At 42.9% G+C, this 23,544-nt stretch overlaps 1 protein-coding gene across 2 annotated transcripts in view; it reads left to right on the forward strand.

The window, feature by feature from the left end:
• FNTB (farnesyltransferase, CAAX box, subunit beta) overlaps positions 1-23,544 on the forward strand; it is an 80,492-nt gene that overhangs the window by 17,763 nt on the left and 39,185 nt on the right. For both annotated transcript variants that reach the window (XR_002181638.2, XM_019969067.2), the window contains exons 2-3: positions 16,898-16,962; positions 22,863-22,935. Coding sequence is in view for 1 of the 2 variants with exons in the window: in XM_019969067.2 (XP_019824626.1) it covers positions 16,898-16,962; positions 22,863-22,935 (138 nt within the window). In the remaining variant the exon portion in view is untranslated. The remainder of the gene's footprint in view (positions 1-16,897; positions 16,963-22,862; positions 22,936-23,544) is intronic.

Here is a 23,544-nt window from a genome sequence, read left to right on the forward strand (position 1 = left end):
TCAGTCGTGTCTGACTCTTAGTGACCCCATGGACTGCAGCCTTCCAGGCCCCTCCGTCCATGGGATTTTCCAGGCAAGAGTACTGGAGTGGGTTGCCATTGCCTTCTCTGGCAGTGAGGGCAGTGGTCTCAAATCAGGCTGACCATTAGAATCAGCTGGGGAGCTTTGGCCTCCCCATCCCCTCCTCCAGGGTTGTACCCCCAACCAATTAAAACAGAACCCCTGGGGGTGGGACCCAGGCATTGGTATTTTTAAGCTCTTTTAATAGGCAGCCAGGGTTGAGAACCCATGGTTCATAAAGGGTTCATAAAGGATCTCAGCCTTGATAGAGAGGAACGCCAGCTGGTTACAGAGACTCTGTCAACTCTGACCGCCCGCTGAATCTTGTACTCAAAGTATTAGGATATTTGTTCAGAAGAAATGTTTTACCTGTCACCTTTGTTTAACCTTTACTAAGAAGAAGAAAAGTGTGGTGAGCAGTTGAAAAAAAAGATAGTTATAAATTAAGAAAGTCCTATTTGGAGTCAAACTCAAGCATCAGCCTCTGAGCTGAAATCCACTGTGACTATTAAAGAAAACCTTTTTGATCTATCAAACATAAGCATGCGTCAGAATCCTCTGGAGGACTTGTTAAAAAGAATCCTCTGGGTGGGCCCCATCCTAGTAGTTTCTAATTCGATAAATCTATGACCTGAAAATTTATATTTTTAACAAGCTCAGCTTGGTACACTGCCTCTGAGCTACTTGCTCTAAAGGTTTCTGTTGTGTTTTTTTTTTTTTTTCCATTGTTGGTTTTTTAAATCCATTCTCCTAATGACGTACAACTGGGCCGTTGCCAGATTCTGGATATAGTGAATAATGCTGTTATAAACATTCTCGTAGAAGCCTTTTTACGATCATGTGCTTTCATGGGTTAAAAACCTGCAAGTGGAATTGTTGGATCGCAGGGTAGGTGTATGTTTAGTTCTAAATGAAACCACTAGCCTTTTCCAGAGTGATCATACATGTTACACTCTCACCAGCAGTGTTTGAGGGCTCTGGTTCCTTGACACCCTTGCCAACATTTGGTGTTGTCCCTCTTTTCAACTTTAGTCATTCTGCTGGTGGATGTGGAGGGATATTGTTACAGAAAAAATTATTCATGACACATGTTAAAGAAGACTGTATTCAAGGAGGACTACTATGATGGTGTTTTGCAGTGGGGGAGAGAGATTGGGCTCAAGTCTGAATACAGCAAGGAAAATTGGGAATTGATAGCATTCTTTGGCATTGCCTTTCTTTGGGATTTGACCTTTTTCAGTCCTGTGCTGAGTTTTCCAGATTTGCTGGCATATTGAGTACAGCACTTTCACAGCATCATGTTTTAGGATTTGAAATAGCTCAACTGGAATTCCATCACCTCCACTATCTTCATTCATAGTGATACTTCCTAAGGCCCACTTGACTTCACATTCCAGGATGTCTGGCTCTAGGTGAGTGATCACACCATCGTGGTTATCTGGGTCATTAAGATCTTTTTTGTATAGTTCTTCTGTGTATTCTTGCCACCTCTTCTTCATAACTTCTGCTTCTGTTAGGTCCATACTGTTTCTGTCCTTTATTGTGCCCATCTTTGCATGAAATGTTCCCTTGGTATCTCTAATTTTCTTGAAGAGTTGTCTAGTCTTTTCCATTCTATTGTTTTCCTCTATTTCTTTGTATTGATACGGAGGAAGGCTTTCTTATCTCTTCTTGCTATTCTTTGGAACTCTCCATTCAGATGGGTATATCTTTCCTTTTCTCCTTTGCCTTTAACTTCTCTTCTTTTCTCAGCTATTTGTAAGGCCTTCTCAGACAACCATTTTGCCTTTTTGCATTTCTTTTTCTTGGGTATGGTCTTGATCACTGCCTCCTATACAATGTCACGAACCTCCATCCATAGTTCTTCAGGAACTCTGTCTCTCAGATCTAATCCCTTGAATTTGTTTGTCATGTCCACTGTATAGTCATAAGGGATTTGATTTAAATCACACCTGAATGGTCTAGTGGTTTTCCCCACTTTCTTCAATTTAAGTCTGAATTTGGCAATAAGGAGTTCATGATCTGAGCCACAGTCAGCTCCCAGTCTTGTTTTTGCTGAATGTATAGAGCTTCTCCATCTTTGGCTGCAAAGAATATAATCAATCTGATTTTGGTATTGACCATCTGGTGATGTCCATGTATAGAGTCTTCTCTTGTGTTGTTGGAAGAGGGTGTTTGCTATGACCAGTGTGTTCTCTTGGCAAAACTCTGTTAGCCTTTGCCCTGCTTCATTCTGTACTCCAAGACCAAATTTGCCTGTTACTCCAGGTATCTCTTGACTTCCTACTTTTGCATTGTAGTCCCCTATAATGAAAAGGACATCTTTTTTGGGTATAAGTTTTAGAAGTTGTAGGTCTTCATAGAACCATTCAACTTAAGCTTCTTCAGCATTACTGGTTTGGGCATAGACTTGGATTACTGTGATATTGAATGGTTTGCCTTGGAAACAAACAGAGATCATTCTGTCGTTTTTGAGATTGCATCCAAATACTGCATTTAGGACTCTTTTGTTGACCATGATGGCTATTCCATTTCTTCTAAGGGATTCTTGCCCACAGTAGTAGATATAATGGTCATCTGAGTTAAATTCACTCATTCCAGTCCATTTTAGTTCACTGATTCCTAAAATGTTGATGTTCACTCTTGCCATCTCCTGTTTGACCACTTCCAAATTACCTTGATTCATGGACCTAATATTCTAGGTTCCTAAGCAATATTGTTCTTTACAGACTTCACTTCCATCACCAGTCACATCCACAACTGGGTGTTGTTTTTGCTTTGGCTCTGTCTCTTCATTCTTTCTGTAATTATTTCTCCATTGTTCTCCAGTAGCATATTGGGCACCTACTGACCTGGGGAGTTCATCTTTCAGTGTCTTATCTTTTTGCCTTTTCATACTGCAAAGATGGACACAGAAGTACAAAAGTCAAGGCCTGATTGGGAGGAGGATTCAGAGGAGCATAATTAAAGTTTCATTAAGTAGAGTCTCTTGGACAGCAAGGAGATCAAATCAGTCAATCCTAAAGGAGATCAACTCTGAATATTCATTGGAAGGACTGATGCTGAAGCTGAAACTCTAGTACTTTGGCCACCTGATGTGAAGAGCTGACTCATTGGAAAAGACCCTGATGCTGGGAAAAATTGAAGGCAGGAGGAAAAGGGGACAACAGAGATGCGATGGTTGGATGGCATCACTGACTCAGTGGACATGAGTTTGAGCAAACTCGGGGAGATAGTGACAGACAGGGAAGTCTGGCATGATGCAGTCCATGGGGTCGCAAAGAGTTGGACACCTCTGAGTGACTGAACAACAACAACAATAGTCTCTGTCAGTGTTACATTGTAGAATATTTGCTTCTAAATTGACAGAAGCAGTCTCTAATTGATTTCAACATCTATTTAACTACTATACATATAAATACATGTACAGTGTGTGTGGGCAGATGTGTTTGACTTTTCAAAAAAGTAGTTGTGGTGAAATCTTGGTGCGTGCGTGCTAAGTCACTTCAGTCGTGTCCAACTCTTTGTCACCCTATGGTCTGTAGCCCTCCAGGCTCCACTGTTTATGTGATTCTCCAGGCAAGAATATTGGAGTGGTTTGCCTTGCCCTCTTCCAGGGCATCTTCCTGACCTAGGGATCAAACCCCAGTCTCCTGCATTGGCAGGTGGGTTCTTTACCACTAGCACCACCGGGAAGCCCAGAATCTTGATATTAAGTGTTCTGTTTTAATTCTTAATAATTTATAACTTTTTATTATAAAAATTTTCAAATATACGAAAAATTGATAGTATTTTTTTGCCTTCCACCTAATTTCCCCGACCCCCATAAACTGTTCAAGGATAAATTTTAAAAGATAATAAGATCATGACTCATACAAATATAAAATGAGCACCTGTCAAAGACTTTATTTGACTGATGAACCCAGTACTTCAGATAAGAACTCAACATGCCATACATTTATAGTCAGATAGGAATGCGGAAATAGATTTGCAAATGGATGCAAAACTGGTCAATAGTCATAAAGTGATAGTTGCACTTTACTAGATACAGTTTGCATTTCTGTGGACAGAATTTATTTGCATTACTGTCAGTTTTCTGCAAATTAATTTCTATCTCTACAGAGTTACGAGATAGTCTAGTGTCACAACTAGACTAGAGATAACCTAGTAGAGATAACCCAATAATGAATCATCCAGCCAGGACACAAGTTTTCCTTTGGGGGTTGTGTCTGTGTGTTTACATAGTGTGTGCATGCGTGTTTGTGTGTGTATAAGTCTATATGTATATGACTATTTTTTCCCCTGGATTTTGAAAGAAGATGAAGTTATTTTGACAGTTAACCACTAAACAATAAAGCATGCGTCTCTTAAGAATAACATTCTACATAAAGACAATAAAATCACACCTAAGAAGATTAATAATCAGATAATCATGATGGTATGATCACTCATCTAGAGCCAGACATCCTGGAATGTGAAGTCAAGTGGGCCTTAGGAAGTATCACTATGAACGAAGATAGTGGAGGTGATGGAATTCCAGTTGAGCTATTTCAAATCCTGAAAGATGATGCTGTGAAAGTGCTGCACTCAATATGCCAGCAAATTTGGAAAACTCAGCAGTGGCCACAGGACTGGAAAAGGTCAGTTTTCATTCCAATCCCAAAGAAAGGCAATGCCAAAGAATGCTCAAACTACTGCACAATTGCACTCATCTCACACGCTAGTAAAGTAATGCTCAAAATTCTTCAAGCTAGGCTTCAGCAATATGTGAACCGTGAACTTCCAGATGTTCAAGCTGGATTTAGAAAAGGCAGAGGAACCAGAGATCAAATTGCCAACATTTGTTGGATCATCGAAAAAGCAGAGAGTTCCAGAAGCACATTACTTCTGCTTTATTGACTATGCCAAAGCCTTTGACTGTGTCAGTTCAGTTTAGTTGCTCAATCGTGTCTGACTGCGATACCATGAACTGCAGCGTGCCAGGCCTCCCTATCCATCACCAACTGCCAGAGTCTACCCAAACCCATGTCCACTGAGTCAGTGATGCCAACCAACCATCTCATCCTCTGTTGTCCCCTTCTCCTGCCCTCGATCTTTCCCAGCATCAGGGTCTTTTCAAATGAGTCAGCTCTTCGCATCAGGTGGCCAAAGTATTGGAGCTTCAGCTTCAGCATCAGTCCTTCCAATCACAACAAACTGTGGAAAATACTGAAGGAAATGGGAATACCAGAACACCTGACCTGCTTCTTGAGAAATCTGTATGCAGGTCAGGAAGCAACAGTTAGAACTGGACATGGAACAACAGACTGGTTCCAAATAGGGAAAGGAGTACGTCAAAGCTATATATTGTCACCCTGCTTATTTAACTTATATGCAGAGTACATCATGAGAAATGCTGGGCTGGGTGAAGCACAAGCTGGAATCAAGATTTCTGGGAGAAATATCAATAACCTCAGATATCCAGATGACACCACTCTTATGGCAGAAATTGAAGAAGTACTAAAAGGCTTCTTGATGAAAGTGAAAGGGGAGAATGAAAAAGTTGGCTTAAAGCTCAACATTCAGAAAACTAAGGTCATGGCATCTGGTCCCATTACTTCATGGCGAATAGATGGGGAAACAGTGGAAACAGTGAGAGACTTTATTTTTGGCGGCTCCAAAATCCCTGCAGATGGTGACCACAGCCATGAAATTAAAAGACACTTGCTCCTTGGAAGAAAAGCTATGACCAACCTAGACAGCATATTAAAAAGCAGAGACATTACTTTGCCAGCAAAAGTCCGTCTAGTCAAAAGTATCGTTTTTTCAGTACATATATGGATGTGAGAGTTGGACTATAAAGAGAGTTGAGTGCCAAGGAATTGATGCTTTTGAACTGTGATGTTGGAGAAGACTCTTGAGAGTCCCTTGGACTGCAAGGAGATCCAACCAGTCCATCCTACAGGAGATCAGTCCTGAATATTCATTGGAAGGACTGATTTGTAGCTGAAGCTCCAATACTTTGGCCACCTGATGCGAAGAGGCGACTCATTTGAAAAGATCCTGATGCTGGGAAAGATTGAAGGTGAGAGGAGAAGGGAACGACAGAGGATGAGATGGTTAGATGGCATCACTGACTCAGTGGACATGAGTTTGAGCAAACTCCGGGAGTTGGTGATGGATAGGGAGGCCTGGTGTGCTGCAGTCCATGGGATTGCAAAGAGTCGGACACAACTGAGCAACTGAACTGACTGACTAAGAAGATTAAAAATAATTCTTTAATACCATCTAATATTCACATTTGTTTTTCAGTTTCCCTGATTTCTCAAGATTCTTTTTATATCTTTCTGGTATGTTTGAATCTGGAGCCAATCAAAGATCCTTTATTTCAAGTTGTTTAACATTTTTGAAGAGCTAATCCCTTGGGATTAAATTTTCTGATGACTAATCCTGATGACCTTTCTTGTAACATTTCATGTAGCAGTGTTTCTGAAACAGATGCTTTCGGATGTCATCCTCCTCCGAAGAGAGCCAAATCACTTTCATTAACATGGTCACAGACTGTGTGCTTTGTGCTCAAGAGAAATGAACCTATGGGCTTTTTGCTGTTTACACAAGAGAAAGTCATCTCTTACTGTAGGGCTGTTAATAACCTTTTGTATTGCGGCCAGTTGGTAGCTGCCTTGCCTGTGGGCCTCTCCTGCCGAAAGGAGAGATTAACTAGAACAGGATAGTCTCTTGCTTTGAGGTAAAAAGGAGACATGGAAATTCAAGATAAAATTCAAGATAAAATCAAAGTCCTGGGAAAGCGGACACACTTTAGCATCTCTATATTGAAGCTGAATCTTCCTTCCTTTCTTCCTTACTCCCTTCCTTCCTAATTCTGACTTGAGAGCTATACAGTGTTAGAGTTCTTCATGATTTAGGTAACTTTCTTTTTAAATACTTACCCTCAATTCTGAGAATTTTGATAAAATTTTAAAAAGGAATTTAATTATAATTCTTGCTTTATAGACACTATGCAGTTGTTGTGACTGCTTTTCTTAATTCTGTCCCAAAGGCTAAATTTTTAATTTTACTAATGTTTGGAGACCCCCAAGACCACTCTTAGGTTTACTGATTCACTAGTACTAGTTCAATTCAGTCACTCAGTCGTGTCCGACTCTTTGCGACCCCATGGACTACAGCACGCCAGGCCTCCCTGTCCATCACCAGCTCCCGGAGTTTACTCAAGCTCATGTCCATTGAGTCGGTCATGCCATCCAACCATCTCATCCTCTGTCGTCCCCCTTCTCTCACCTTCAGTCTTTCCGAGCATCAGGGTCTTTTCAAATGATTCAGCTCTTCACATCAGATGGCCAAAGTTTTGGAGTTTCAGCTTCAACATCAGTCCTTCCAGTGAATATTTAGAACTGATTTCCTTTAGGATGGACTGGTTGGATCTCCTTGTAGTCCAAAGGACCTTCAAGAGCCTTCTTCAACACCACAGTTCAAAAGCATCAATTCTTTGGCACTCAGCTTTCTTTATAGTCCAACTCTCACATCCATACATGACTACTGGAAAAACCATAGCTTTGACCAGAGGGATCTTTGTTGGCAAAGTAATGTCTCTGCTTTTTAATATGCTGTCTACGTTGGTCATAACTTTCCTTCCAAGGAGTAAGTGTCTTTTAATTTCATGGCTGCAATCACCATCTGCAGTGATTTTGGAGCCCCCAAAATAAAGCCTGCCACTGTTTCCCCATCTGTTTGCCATGAAGTAATGTGGTCATGTATGGATGTGAGAGTTGGACTGTGAAGAAGGCTGAGCACTGAAGAATTGATGCTTTTTAACTGTGCTGTTGGAAAAGACTCTTGAGAGTCCCTTGGACTGCAAGGAGATCCAACCAGTCCATTCTGAAGGAGATCAGCCCTGAGTGTTCTTTGGAAGGAATGATGCTAAAGCTGAAACTCCAGTACTTTGGCCATCTCATGCGAAGAACTGACGCATTGGGAAAGTCTCTGATGCTGGGAGGGATTGGGGGCAGGAGGAGAAGGGGACAACAGAGGATGAGATGGCTGGATGGCATCACTGACTCGATGGACGTGAGTCTCAGTGAACTCCAGGAGTTGGTGATGGACAGGGAGGCCTGGCGTGCTGCGATTCATGGGGTTGCAAAGAGTCGGACACGACTGAGCGACCGAACTGAACTGAACTGAATGGGACCAGATGCCATGATCTTAGGTTTCTGAATGTTGAGCTTTAAGCCAACTTTTTCACTCTCCCCTTTCACTTTCATCAAGAAGCTCTTTAGTTCTTCTTCAATTTCTGCCATAAGAGTGGTGTCATCTGCATATCTGAGGTTATTAATATTTCTCCTGGCAATCTTGATTCCAGCTTGTGCTTCGTCCAGCCCAGCATTTCTCATGATGTACTCTGCATATAAGTTAAATAAGCAGGGTGACAATATACAGCCTTGACGTACTCCTTTCCCTATTTGGAACCAGTCTGTTGTTCCATGTCCAGTTCTAATTGTTGCTTCCTGACCTGCATACAGATTTCTCAAGAAGCAGGTCAGGTGTTCTGGTATTCCCATTTCCTTCAGAATTTTCGACAGTTTGTTGTGATCCAAAGTCAAATGCTTTGGCATAGTCATTGAAGCAGAAATAGATGTTTTTCTGGAACTCTTTTGCTTTTCCAATGATCCAGCAGATGTTGGCAATTTGATCTCTGGTTCCTCTGCCTTTTCTAAAATAAGCTTCAACATCTGGAAGTTCATGGTTCACATATTGTTGAAGCCTGGCTTAGAGAATTTTGAGCACTACTTATGTTTCCTGAAAACTGGGTTTCCCTCTTGATGGATGTTGAGCCAAAAGACACAGTCAAATAAAAGATTGGAAGAAGGAAAGATTTATTACTACAAATAGGGAGAACACTGGGGAATCTTTCCCAAGGCAGTGTCTCCCTTAACAGCAAAGCTGGGGAAGTTTTACTAGGGTATATGCATATTCATGATTAGGCTTGAGTCCAAGCTTTAGTTGGTTCAAGTCAGAAGCATCAGTAAAGATCAGCATCGTCAGCCTTTGGTTCCAGTAGATCTGGTGGTTGAGGCCTCAAGCTGCTCTTTACCATTAAAAGAGAACTAGGAATTTTCACAACTCATGTGTTGTCTTTGTTACTGTTATTTTTCTTGCCTGATAGTTTCTGCATTCTTTGGTGTCTTAAGATCATTGATTACTAAGACCTGTTCAAGGGCAAGTATTGTGGCCAGGCTTAGATCCCAGAATGGCTTAGGCCAAAAATGGCTTCTCTTATGTCAGGAAAGTCAGGTTGGATTTTCTTTCTCTGCGGACCTCTGCCTTTTCTGCTTACACAGATTCAGAGTACTCAGAATATAGCTGTACTCAAGGTGATGACTTATTATAGCAAAAGGCTAGAAAGCAAATCAGCCAAGGGAGAGGCTCATGGGTGGAATCTGCAGGAATCTAGGACAAGTGTCTAAGAGTCCTCTCCCAGTGGAGTCACAGAGAAGGAATTTAATTTCTCCAGTATCAAACTGTGACCACACATGCAGAACTACCAGGGAAGCCCGTTAGAGACTTGTTGCTCATGGTTTTTAGTGGGCCTGGTCACTAAAAGCCAGCACCCTCTTTTTAGAATAATTCCAGGCTCCCAGAAGGAAAATAGCTGCTCAGCATAAACTAACTTGCTTCTACAGTTTAGGCTTAGTGAGCCAGTCTTATCAGCTCTGGGAATGGTGGGAACCCTGGCATATTCTAGGCTCCCAGACTCCAGCGAGGGTCTACCTTTCAAGGAGGCCTTCCTAAGGATAGCAGTCTCAGGCCTGCTATGTTAACTCTTTTGTATACAACTAGCTTTTTTCCTTTCCTTCTGCTATGCAAATCAGAACATTGAAAGAATGCTTATATCTTCCCAGTGACAAAATTACTCAGATTTATATAACACTGGCAGATGACATGCAGAGAAGGGGAAGTAGAAAAGGATGTTGCATGCTTTGGCGATTACTTTCATTTTCTCATCCTCAGATGACTAGTTTTTCATTTCTGTATTAATCCACTACTATTTGTTCAAAAAACTGTAGGCTTATTGCTAGTACTATTTTAAAAGTTGTACTCTGAAAATCATACTTTGTGCTTTGAAGTGATTGTTTTCTATTAAAAAATACACCAGTTCCTAAAAACAACCCACAGAATGGGAGTAGGACAGGGAACTTGTATCTAGAATACATAAAGATTTATTACAGTTCATTGATAAAAGACAAATAACCCAGTTTAAAAAATGAAGAAAGATCTGAATAGACATTTCTCCAAACAATATCTACAAGTGTCCAATAAACCTATAAAAAGATGCTCAATATCATTAGCCGTCAGGGAAAGGCATTCAAAACTATAGTGACTTCAGTTCAGTTCAGTTCAGTTGCTCAGTTGTGTCCTATTCTTTTCGACCCCATGAATCGCAGCACGCCAGGCCTCCCTGTCCATCACCAACTCCTGGAGTTCACTGAGACTCACGTCCATCGAGTCAGTGATGCCATCCAACCATCTCATCCTCTGTCGTCTCCTTCTCCTCCTGCCCCCAATCCTTCCCAGCATCAGAGTCTTTTCCAATGAGTCAACTCTTCGCATGAGGTGGCCAAAGTATTGGAGTTTCAGCTTTAGCATCAGTCCTTCCAAAGAACACCCAGGATCGCCTTTAGGATAGACTGGTTGGATCTCCTTGCAGTCCAAGGGACTCTCAAGAGTCTTCTCCAACACTGCAGTTCAAAAGCATCAATTCTTTGGCGCTCAGCTTTCTTCACAGTCCAACTCTCACATCCATACATGACCACTGGAAAAACCATAGCCTTGACTAGATGGACCTTTGTTGGCAAAGTAATGTCTCTGCTTTTGAATATGCTGTCTAGGTTGGTCATAACTTTCCTTCCAAGGAGTAAGTGTCTTTTGATTTCATGGCTGCAATCACCATCTGCAGTGATTTTGGAGCCCCCCAAAATAAAGTCTGATACTGTTTCCACTGTTTCCCCATCCATTTCCCATGAAGTGATGGGACCAGATGCCATGATCTTCGTTTTCTGAATGTTGAGCTTTAAGCCAACTTTTTCACTCTCCTCCTTCACTTTCATCTGCTACTTCACAAACACTAGGATGGCTATGATCAAAAACACATAATATCATGTTGCTGAGGATATGAAGAAACTGGAACTCTCATATACTGCTGATGGGAATATAAAATGGTATGACTGCTGTGGAAAAGTCTGGCAGTTCCTCAAATGATTACACATTAATATATCATATGATCCAGCAGTTTGACTCCTAGTCATGCCAAAAACTTGGCCTCTGGGCACTAGGGCCAAATCGAATCTCAGAGGCAGAGTTTTGGGTGAAGCAGAAAATAATGCTGGGCTGGATGAATTACAAGCTGAAATCAAGTTTGCTGGGACAAATATAAACAACCTGAGAAATGCAGATGATACCACTCTAATGGCAGCAAGTGAAGAATTGAAGAGCCTCTTGAGGAGGGTGAAAGAAGGGAGTGAAAAAGCTGGCTTAAAACTCAACATTCAAAAGATCATGGCATCTCGTGCCATCACTTCATGGCAAATAGATGGGGAAACAGTGGAAACAGATTTTATTTTCTTGAGCTCCAAAATCACTGCAGATCATGGGGTGACTGCAGCCATGAAATTAAAAGACACTTAGTCCTTGGAAAAGCTATGACAAACCTGGAAAGTGTAGTAAAAAGCAGAAACATCACATTGCTGACAAAGGTCCATATAGTCAAAGCTATGGTTTTTCCAGAAGTCATGTATGGATATGAGAGTTGGACCATAAAGATTGAGTGCCAAAGAATTGATGCTTTTAAATTGTGTTGGAGAAGATTCTTGAGAGTCCCTTGGACAGCAAGGAGATTGGTTCAGTTCAGTTCAGTAGCTCAGTCATGTTTGACTCTTTGAGACCCCATGAACTGTGGCAAACCAGGCTGCCCTGTTCATCACCAACTCCTGGAGCTTGCTCAAACTCATGTGCATTGAGTCGGTGATGCCATTCAACCATCTCATCCTCTGTCATCCCATTCTCTTCCTGCCTTCAATCTTTCCCAGCATCAGGGTCTTTCAGATGAGTCAGTTCTTCACATGAGGTGGCCTAAAGATCGGAGTTTCAGCTTCAGCATCAGTCCTTCCAAATTCAGGACTGATTTCCTTTAGGATGGACTGGTTTGATCTCCTTGCAGTTCAAGGGACTCTCAAGAATCTTCTCCCAATACCATAGTTCAAAACATCAGTTCTTCGGCACTCGGCTTTCTTTATTGTCCAACTCTCACATCCATACATGACTACTGGAAAAACCATAGCTTTGACTAGAGGGACCTTTGTCGGCAAAGTAATGTCTCTGCTTTTTAATATGCTGTCTAGGTTGGTCATAGCTTTTCTTCCAAGGAGCAAGTGTCTTTAATTTCATGGCTGCAGTCACCATCTGTAGGGATTTTGGAGCCCAAGAAAATAAAGTCTCTCACTGTTTCCATTGTTTCCCCATCTATTTGCTATGAAGTGATGGGACTGGATGCCATGATCTTAGTTTTTTGAATGTTGAGTTTTAAGCCAGCTTTTTCAGCTCTCCTCTTTTATTTTCATCAAGAGGCTCTTCAGTTCCTCTTTGCTTTCTGCCATAAGGGAGGTGTCATCTACATATCTGAGGTTATTGATATTTCTCCTGGCAATCTTAATTTCAGCTTGTACTTCATCCAGACCAGTATTTCGCATGTGCTCTGCATATAAGTTAAAAAAGAAGGGTAACAATATACAGCCTTGATGTACTCCTTTCCCAATTTGGAACCAGTCTGTTGTTCCATGTCCAGTTCTAACTGTTGCTTCCTGACCTGCATACAGATTTCTTAGGAGGCAGGTAAGGTGGTCTGGTATTCCCATCTTGTCAAGAATTTTTGTGGTGATCCACACAGTCAAAAGCTTTGGCATAGTCAGTAAAGCAGAAGTAGATGTTTTTCTGGAATTCTCTTGCTTTTTCTATGATCCAGCAAATGTTGGCAATTTGATCTCTGGTTCCTCTGCCTTTTCTAAATCCGGCTTGAACATCTGGAAGTTCTCAGTTCATGTACTGTTGAAGCCAGCTTGGAGAATTTTGAGCATTACTTTGCTAGCGTGTGTGATGAGTGCAACTGTGCAGTAGTTTGAACTTTCTTTGGCATTGCCTTTCTTTGGGATTTGACCTTTTTCAGTCCTGTGCTGAGTTTTCCAGATTTGCTGGCATATTGAGTACAGCACTTTCACAGCATCATGTTTTAGGATTTGAAATAGCTCAACTGGAATTCCATCACCTCCACTATCTTCGTTCATAGTGATACTTCCTAAGGCCCACTTGACTTCACATTCCAGGATGTCTGGCTCTAGGTGAGTGATCACACCATCGTGGTTATCTGGGTCATTAAGATCTTTTTTGTATAGTTCTTCTGTGTATTCTTGCCACCTCTTCTTCATAACTTCTGCTTCTGTTAGGTCCATACTGTTTCTGTCCTTTATTGTGCCCATCTTTGCATGAAATGTTCCCTTGGTATCTCTAATTTCCTTGAAGAGATCTCTAGTCTTTTCCATTCTATTGTTTTCCTCTATTTCTTTGCATTGATCACTGAGGAAGGCTTTCTTATCTCTCCTTGCTGTTCTTTGGAACTCTGCATTCGGATGGGTATATCTTTCCTTTTCTCCTTTGCCTTTAGCTTCTCTTCTTTTCTCAGCTGTGAGATCAGTGAATCCTAAAGGAAATTAATCCTGAATATTCATTGAAAGGACTGATGCTGAAGCTGAAACTCCAATCCTTTGGCCACCTGATGCGAAGAACTAGCTCACTGTTAAAGACCCTGGTGCTGGGAAAGATTGAAGGCAGGAGGAGAAGGGATGACAGAAGATGAGATGGTTGGATGGCATCACCAACTCAATTGACATTAGTTTGAGCAAGCTTCAGGAGTTCGTGAAGGCCAGGGAAGCCTGGAGTGCTGCAGTTCAAGGGTTGCAAAGAGTCAGGCACAACTGAGTGACTGAACTGAGCTGAGACAGCACCAGGACCCTGTCCCAGGCTGCACTGTCCTTTCCTGGCTAACACTCCCTTATCTCTGCATCCCCTCCCTTCCCTGATTAGCAAGTATTTGAATCTGCCCTTTGGAAATCAGGGAAGATCATGAAGGCTGGTGTCTGTTCCCTACAAACAAGGAATGGGTAAAGGGTGCTGGCAGAGAAAGGCTTCTGTGCCCAGGAGGCCCAAAGGGTCCTTCTCAGTTTCATGCGTGCGTGCATGCTAAGTCACTTCAGTTGTGTCTGACTCTTTGTGACTGTATGGCCTATGGCCCACCAGGCTCCTCTGTTCCTGGGATTCTCCAAGCAAGAATACTGCAGTGGGTTTCCAGTTCATACTCCAGGGGATCTTCCCAACCCAGGGACTGAATGCATATCTCTTCTGTCTCCTGCATTGACAGGGAGGTTCGTTACCACTAGCGCCACCTGGGAAATTTTATTAGGTATATACATATGAAAACATATATCCATCCAAAAACTTGGACAAGAATATTCATAGCAGCATTATTCATAATAGCCAAAAAGTAGAAGCAACCTAAATGCTCGTCAACTGATTCCATTTATATAAAATATTCAGAATAGCCAAGTGGATAGTAAAAGAAAGTAGATTAGTGATTGACAGGGACTGGAAGGATTGAGGGTGATTGCTTAGGGGTATGGGGTTTCTTTTTGGAGTAGTGAAAGTGTTCTAAAATTGATTATGGTGATGATACGCAGCTCTGTGAATATACTAAAAACCTCTGAATAATACACTTTAAATGGGTGAATTGAATGGTATATGAATTATATCTTGATAAAACTGTTGGAAAAACATACCCATTCTTAAGAGAAAATAAAGTGAATTATTTGTTCATTATCATGAACAGCTGATCTGAAATACTCTGGTATTTATTAGAATTTATAATGTATATTTTCAGACACAAGTCAGTTACTAACTTCACTGGACTGTCACTTGTTCATTCTGAAGAGGAGTAATTAGGAAACCAGAAGAGAAATGAGACTATGTTGGGAATGGTTTAAGCAGTTTCTTCTTTGCAGGTATGACATACCTGTGTTTCTGTTAGGTGTCTTACTTTAGAAATAAACCTTGGTTTTCATCACCTGGTTCCTGGCTGCTTATGTTGCCCAAATGGTGACTGATGGTGGGACTTCCCTAAGAAGTTCTCAGCTGGAAGCTTTGCCTCCTGGGGGTCTTACGTGTCAGTTAGAATGCTCATCCATTAGCCTCTGAATATTATTAAGTCATATGGATGTGAATTGATTTGTGTTTAGGTACAGGAAGTGAGTTTTCCTCCTACTTGCTTTTTGTTTTATTCAGAATCCATCAGTTCACTTGAACTATAACAGTATATTATAGAAAAACAAAACAGCAACCCCCCAGTATATAGTACACACATCTTTTTATTTAATGATCTTCCTGACATATGTTTCTTTCTTTCTTTCTTTTTAATCTTGTTCAGCATATACCAAGGGAGGCATGGCTGACAACGCAGTCTGTGTTCCGCTGAGTCTGGTGCTTTGCATTAGTCCCATATCAATGTCTGGCAGGGAGAGAGTCCTGAGGAGTCTGGGATGACTTTCTTACTCCTCATGAGACAATCTCACAGTGACTTCAGTCTGTTTTTTGAAGTATTGTGAATTCTTAGCCAGACAGTCCCTCAAACTCATGTTCAAAGGCAAATACCAAAGCATATCCTGAAACCAAATATAAACGAATTTTAGATTGGCTGCCGTTTTAGCTGATACACATCACTGCTCCCCTCATCTTGATTCTTGCACACTTGTCAAAGGAGCTGGAAGCTCTAACTCAGTGGGTGTTTCAGAAATATTAAATAATGCATTTTTTATATTTCCCAAGATGGTTAGATAGCATCACCGACTTGGTGGACATGAATTTGAGCAAACTGTGGGAGATAGTGAAGGACCGGAAAACCTGGCGTGCTGCAGTCCATGGGGTCGCAGAGAGCTGGACATGACTTAGTAACTGAACAACCGCAACGAGAGGACATTATTACGTATCTTGGAATCTCAGCAAGGACTGGCCTCACAAAGCAAGGATGGCTGTGAAGCTGAAACCCTGTGTCCTGCTGGTCAGTCCCCTCCGGCACTACTGTGCTCTTTCCTTAGGGAAGCTGTGCTGGTGACCACATCATGCTGTGGTCTTCAGAGGAGAGTGGTCATCTCATTTCCTTTGTGACTTGACTTTCTGAGAGTCTATGTTTTATGGGACTGTGGAGTTGCTGTGTGACAAAGGTCTGATGATCAGGTGTGCTGTTTCTTTGGTGTCCCCACGATCGATATTCTTGTAAATCCCTTCAGGAATTTTAATACTGTTCAATCTGTATTTAAATTATTAAATCTGACAGTAAGAAGTAGGACCCTTGGCAGAAATTGAGTATTTGAGAATGACCAGTTAACGAACACCTAAACAACTTCATAGAGCAGGCAAGAACAGATCAAGCAAAAGGGATCTGTCTTTATCTCCGAGTAGCTGGTGTCGGGATGCCAAACCACAGAACCGCCATTCGTTTGGATATTACGGATTAGTTTACTGGAGAAGTGGGTTGTGATGTTAACGTGGTGCAGATCATTCTTTCTGTCCTTGTCCCAAACCTGTCCTCCTGCAGAGCTACTGCATGCAGTCATATCATGCTGTTAGGTTCAAAGCCACACCAAGGAACTCTAGCCAGTAGGCATTTGTGGCGAGAGGAACAAAAAGCTGATAAAAGTCTTACCTGTTGTTGTTTTCTTTCTCCCATCTGCTACATCCTTACCAGGCAAAAGTAGAAGAAAAGATCCAAGAGGTCTTCAGTTCTTACAAGTTCAACCACCTTGTACCAAGGTAAGCTGTGGTTAGCAGTCTGAGTGGAGCTGGGAAGTACCATCTCCCGTGGGAGCCTTTCTTCTTTCCTCCTTGAGCTTGTCCAACCTCGGGGTATTGTAGCTATGAGGTTGGTGTTTCCTCACCTGTGGCTCCCTGAAGATGCTCCTGACTCTAGCTCCTGCCACTGTTAGAATACCGACTGGAGGAGTTGTGCACTGGAGCTGAGCCATCAGGTGTTACATGGGAATGCCCCTCAGAGCCTGAACTCTGAGCTCTGAAGATGGAGAGAGAGAAAAAGTTTGTGATTCTGTAGCTTAGTTCTGACCCTCTGTACTGGTGTTCAGAACTCTCAAGTTTTTCTTTCTCATGTAACACTTTGAAACAGATATAGCGTCAGGGGGATGGAAAAGGATGGATTCCTTTGGTGTGTGTTATGACTTGACTGGGAAATGTGGGGCGTTTGAGCCTCTCCTAGCCTGGCCCTTTTTGGTGGCTGTGCAGCAGATTCTTGGGGCCACACTTTAAGTGAGAGATACAATGCCTTTTGTTTTCGTTGGTGCTTAGCAAGTTGAAGCCTTCTAAGCTCTTTTGAGGCAGAAATTCCAAAAGGGGGATTATAAACAGAAACTTATTAATTTGAACCTTCATTTCCCTCCCCCCCCCCAGTTTTATAATGTATCACACTAGAATTTCATAAGGGCATTTCTCTTCTAATCACAGATTGCTTCTCTGAAACCACCCTGTGCGATCTTTCCTCATCAGTAGTTCAAGTTGTGTTTGCTCATCATTTTACATTGATGTTACAGTACTTTTCCTAGACAATCTCTGAACGTAGAGTAGTTGGGCCACTGGCTGGGCTGGTTCTCTCTGGGTGGGAAGCTTATGGGTCTAAAATCTGGCCTGATCTTGTTCACGTCTCCCAACTTCCTGACACCTCCTCACGCACTGACTCCTGGCAAGTCAGTCTCTGGGTCAGTCTGTCTTTCACTTACTGCTGCTGCTAAGTCGCTTCAGTCGTGTCCGACTCTGTGTGACCCCATAGATGGCAGCCCACCAGGCTCTCCCATCCCTGGGATTCTCCAGGCAAGAGCACTGGAGTGGGTTGCCATTTCCTTCTCCAGTGCATGAAAGTGAAAAGTGAAAGTAAAGTTGCTCAGTCCTGTTGGACCCTCAGCGACCCCATGGACCGCAGCCTTCCAGGCTCTTCTGTCCATGGGATTCTCCAGGCAGGAGTTACTGGAGCATTACAAATATTTCTAGCCTCAGTTAACTTTGTGTCTTTGTTTTTTGTCCCTATTTCCCTAAAAAAGAAGTTTAGCTAGAAAACTCTGATTCACCAAGACAGAAAAAGAGTCAGAAAAAGGGAAAGCCAGGTGGAAAAATTCTCTTCATCTTCCTTCCCTGGAAAAGGAAAGCATCAGCTAAGCAGAGAAGTCTTTTTCCAAACTGCTAACCTAAATCTCTGCATTAACCCAAAGCCCCGACCTCAGAAAATGAATTACGACTCTTGTCATGAGTGGCAGCTGGAGCTTAGCAAATGACACTGTTTATGTAAACAGCTCGGGGAGAAGGAGCCCTCTGGCCAGTACAGGGTGTTTTCCCGGAGGTAGTGGGACTTGGTAATGCTGTGGGGCACGGTGGCTTCAGGAGGGGTTTGTGGTTAGAGTTGCACTGTGATGACTCACCTGTTGTTCTCTGAGTCTCTATCCACTGTGGACATAGGTCCTCTGTGTTCCCAGAGGACCTTTGATCATTTGACATTCCCTTGTCACCCACCATAAGAGTAGAGGTCTTGGGCTTTCCTTTTATCCTTACTGAGATGGGAGGGAGATTGGGAGGTTATAATCTGAGAAGAAGCTGTGTTTGGGGAGTGGTAGTGGAGGACACGGAGAAGTCAATGGCACCCCACTCCAATACTCTTGCCTGGAAAATCCCATGGACAGAGGAGCCTGGTAGGCTGTGGTCCATGAGGTCGCTAAGAGTCGGACACGACTGAGCGACTTCACTTTCCCTTTTCACTTTCGTGCATTGGAGAAGGAAATGGCAACCCACTCCAGTGTTCTTGCCTGGAGAATCCCAGGGATGGGGGAGCCTGCTGGGCTGCTGTCTATGGGGTCGCACAGAGTCGGACATGACTGAAGAGACTTAGCAGCAGCAGTGGAAGGCAGTAAAGGAGAGAAGTCCCTTGATTCATAGGTCTTTAGGTCAGATGTGGGTAGAAAACAAAAAATGTTCCTCCTTTGTGGAAATAGAATACATCAGGGCTCTGGGTTTATTTCAGGAATCTGACATTTCCCATTTTATCATTGTTGCCTATGAAAATGAGTGTTTTAAAGGATGCTAATTAGCATCTTATGTCACAGCATGCTAATTAATATAGAGACATTACACATTGTGGGTGAATAATAGAATATAAATCAGCTTATCAATATAAGGCTGGGGCCGAACATCTTCACCGTAGAATGAACTTCTGGGACATAAGAAGAGATATGAAACTTTAATCAGCATTTTAAATTACTGTCACAATTACAATATTTAACATTTCATCAGTCAAATTTAAAAATTTTGGTATTATATTGCAGGAACAAACCTTCCTTGTTAGCTAAAGTGAATATTCAGATGTTAGCGATTAATCTGGGTGACACAGCTCGTGTGTGTCTCTGAGGTCATGATGTTGATTGGATGTGAGAGAAACACACACATGCTCCCCAGACCACTGACCATGCCCTGGTCCAGGGGTGTCAGGAATGATGCCGAGGAGGCATCCGTCTCTTCAGCCTTTCGGAGCCACTGCCAAGTAGATTTGGCTGAAATTCAAGGCTGAAGCTGAATGTTGTTACATCCTACCATTTATTCCTCATCCCAGAAATGGTTTTCCTTGCTCTCAGACTGTGAAACATGCATCTTCTCTGGAGTGAGGTGGTCCATCCCAAGAAGCCTTTGGACCATGCTTTGAACAGTTTTGTGTATCAGCATCCTGCTTTCCCATAAAAGTTAATTTTTCCTTCCCTCTGGTTAGTCATTCTCACTGTTTCACATGCTTACAGATTTACCTTCTTTAGTAACAAACCAGTGTGAATCAGGCATAGGCATACATATGTCCCCTCCCTCTTGAACCTAGCTCCTACCCCACCGCCCCCTGGTTGACATTAACAGTGTCTTACCCTGTCTTCCTGCTTCATCTATTCCCACTTAAGTGTTTTCATCAGTCCAGTTTGTAAACACATACCGAATACCTAGTGGGGTCAGATAATTTTTCTAAAGCCATGATTGTAGTTACTTTTTTCTCAGCTGAAAATCCTCAAAGGTTTCTTGTGCCAGTTTTTTTTTTTTTATTGAGGTATAACTGACGTAACATTATATTCATTTCAGGTGTGCAGTGTAATGATTCAGTATTTGTATATACTGCAGTACGGTCACCACAGTACGTCCGATTAACATTCAGCACCATGTGAAATTGAAAGTCACTCAGTTGTGTCTGACTCTTTGCAACCCAATGGACTGTAGCCCACCAGGCTCCTCTGTCTATGAAATTCTCCAGGCAAAAATACTGGAGTGGGTAGCCATTTCCTTCTTGATCTTCCTGACCTAGAGATTGAACCCAGGTCTCCTGCACTGCAGGCAGATTCTTTACCATCTGAGCCACCAGGGAAGCCCATTAAGCACTATATGTACTCACAAATTTTTTGTCTTATGATGAGAAGTTTCAACATCCTCTCTGGTAGCTACTTTCAAATATGCAATGCAGTATTATTATTTACATTGAAAACAACTTTATCTTATGTTGGAGTATAGCTGATTAACAGTGTAGTAATAGTTTCAGGTACACAGCAGAGCAGCTCAGCTGTAATATGCATGTATCCATTCTCCCCCAGACTCCCCTCCCATTCAGGCTGCCACATAACGCAATACAGTATTATTAACTAAGGTCACCGTGCTGCACATTACATCTTCATGACTTACTCATTTTATAACTAGAGCTTTGTACCTTTTGACCCCCGTCACCCATTTCACTGCCATCCCCTTCCACCTCCCACCTTAGGCAGCTACCAGTCTGTCTTCTATATCTGTGAGCTCAGGGCTTTTTTTTTTTTTTTTGGTGGAAGCCCTAGAGTGTCACATACAAGTGAGATTGTACAGTATTCGTCTTTTTGTCTGATTTATTTCACTTAACATAATGTCCTCCAAGTCTCCCCATGTTACTGCAGGTTCCCTTTGAGTGTTACATTGAGTTAAATTTCTCAGCTGGCATCCCAGATCCCTTCTTGATCATTCCTCTTTCATTGCTAATAGCCAGGCCAAGTCCCTGACTTGTCAGTTCCCCTGCATGCTTTATATTCATCTGTAGGATGTAGTAAAGCTGTTAGCCACTTGCACCCATTTAAACGTAAATTAACAAAGTTTAAAATTTAGTTGCTCAGTTACAGTAGCCACGTTGCAAGTCTCAGTACCCACATGTGGCTTGTGGCTTCCTATTAGACAGTACAAAGACTCTTACGTTCTCTTGGATGGTCCTGTTTTGGTTCCTGTTGTTTCTCTTCTGACTGAACTGCCTTCCCACCATCACTTCACCTCCTCTTCTCCTCTACCTGTAAAAACATTCTCCCTCTTCCAGGGCCCCCACCTCAAGTTCCACCTGTTCGCGCAGCCTCCCCTGATCATTTCTTTCTGAATGAGAAGCCTCCCCCAACCTCTTTAGAGCCTCAGGAACATTTTATATGTTTTTTCTTTATGAAGCCTACCCTTTTTTTTTTTTTTCATCATCTTGTAGCCACTTATGTCCTTATCTCATTTCCAGTACTGAACTGGAAGCCTTTTTGAAGTAAAGACTACTTATTCTGTGCACAGTACCGTGGGAGTTCAGTTAACAATTGTTGAATTGAATACCTAGGGAAGAGAATGCTTCTTCTTTCGTTTCTTTTCTGGAATCAGCAAGCACAGTGAATGTCTCAAATTCTTTGCTTTTTTCTTTCCGTCTGTAACCACACAAACAGACCCCTTCTGTAAGACCCAGCAAAAGACACACCCCCCTGCCCTTGGCCTGCCTGTGCAGGTGGTCACGGCAGATACAGTCCATCTTAGAGCCAGTGCTGCTGACATCAGGGCCAAGGAGAACGACTGGCTGCAGCATACAGATATTATCCTCCAGCCAGGACTGTGGGGCAGCACGTGGAGGTGGGATGTGGGGGAGGGAATAATAGACTGAGGGCTTCCCAGGTGGTGCTAATGGTAAAGAACCTGCCCGGCAATGCAGGAGACATGAAAGACGCGAGTTTGATCCCTGGGTTGGGAAGATCCCCTGGAGGAGGGCATGGCAACCCACTCCAGCTTGGAGAATCCCATGGACAGAGGAGCCTGGCAGACTATTGTCCATAGGGTCACAGAGTCGGACACAATTGAGGTGACTTAGCACAGCATAGCACAGTAACAGACGGATGAGTGAGGAGCAGGCAGAGTACAAACCTCAGACCTCAGAAAAGTGACCCCAGAAGAAATGCCTGGAACAATAGAGGTGAACCAAATCAGGGACGCGGCGAGGCTCAGGATGGAGAGCCATAACGTATCTGTTCTCAGCTGGACCCCAGAGGAACTTCCTGGATGGTTTCTTGCTGCCTGGCTAAGTGTGCTTATGGTGGTGTTTCTCGCCCAAAGCTACCAGCCACAAGGGAGAGGATCCCCCCAAACATTTGTCAGCATGATTTGCAGACACTTGAGGGGCATTCAGAGGCTGGCCTCTTTTCTCCGGGGTAGGTGTCCTGGGAAGCTGAACAGGTTTGACTGCGGGGGGGCGGTGACCAGAAGGTGAGAGTGCGTGTGCGGGTGTGAATGTGCAGGTGTGCCCACGTGCACACGTGTGTTCTGTACTGGGGAAGCAGGGGCTGTGAGAGTAGTTTTACTAAAGCTCTTTGTTTTTCCAGGCTTGTTTTGCAGAGAGAGAAGCACTTCCATTATCTGAAAAGAGGCCTCCGACAGCTGACAGATGCCTACGAGGTAAACTTCTCTCCCAGGAGCTCTCTCTATCAGATTATCTGCCTTAATCTTTCTTTTCTTTTTTCTGTTTGATGTAAAAGGCATGTGTGGGCTTGGCCTGTTGCAGGCTCACTCACTGTCCACGTGGCTCTGGTAGGATCCAGGTGCACAGCCGCCTGGCCCCACAGAGCTGGGACGCCTCCTTCTGAAAGGACAGAACTAGAGCTCTAGTCTCTTCTTGCTCAGAGCTACTGGAGCCCCCAGCTCGGGGCAGGGGGACTTCCTTCCACCCACATTGTGGCTGCGGAGGGTTCATGTGCATTCTTCTAGATGCTCTTTGACTATTAGCTAAAAGGGAGTCTAGATATCTTCACCCCATTGCCCTGTAAGCAGATCTAACTTCTCTACTGGCCAGAGCACCAGTGTATAAGTCCCAGAAAGTACTCTGCAATTGAACACGGTAAAAATGCTCAGACATGAAGTGGACTTTAAGTCAATATTCCTTAGAGCCCTCGGGGTCCACAGAGGGGCTCAGGGGAGGGCATCAGAAGTGGAGGGGAAGGGTGTTGGGACTAGGGGCTGAGTGACAGGCAGAGGGTAAATGTGAACCAGAGGCTGCAATCTGCCTGC

The sequence above is a fragment of the Bos indicus genome, chromosome 10 (genome assembly GCF_029378745.1).
Source record: "Bos indicus isolate NIAB-ARS_2022 breed Sahiwal x Tharparkar chromosome 10, NIAB-ARS_B.indTharparkar_mat_pri_1.0, whole genome shotgun sequence".
Lineage (NCBI taxonomy): Eukaryota > Metazoa > Chordata > Mammalia > Artiodactyla > Bovidae > Bos > Bos indicus.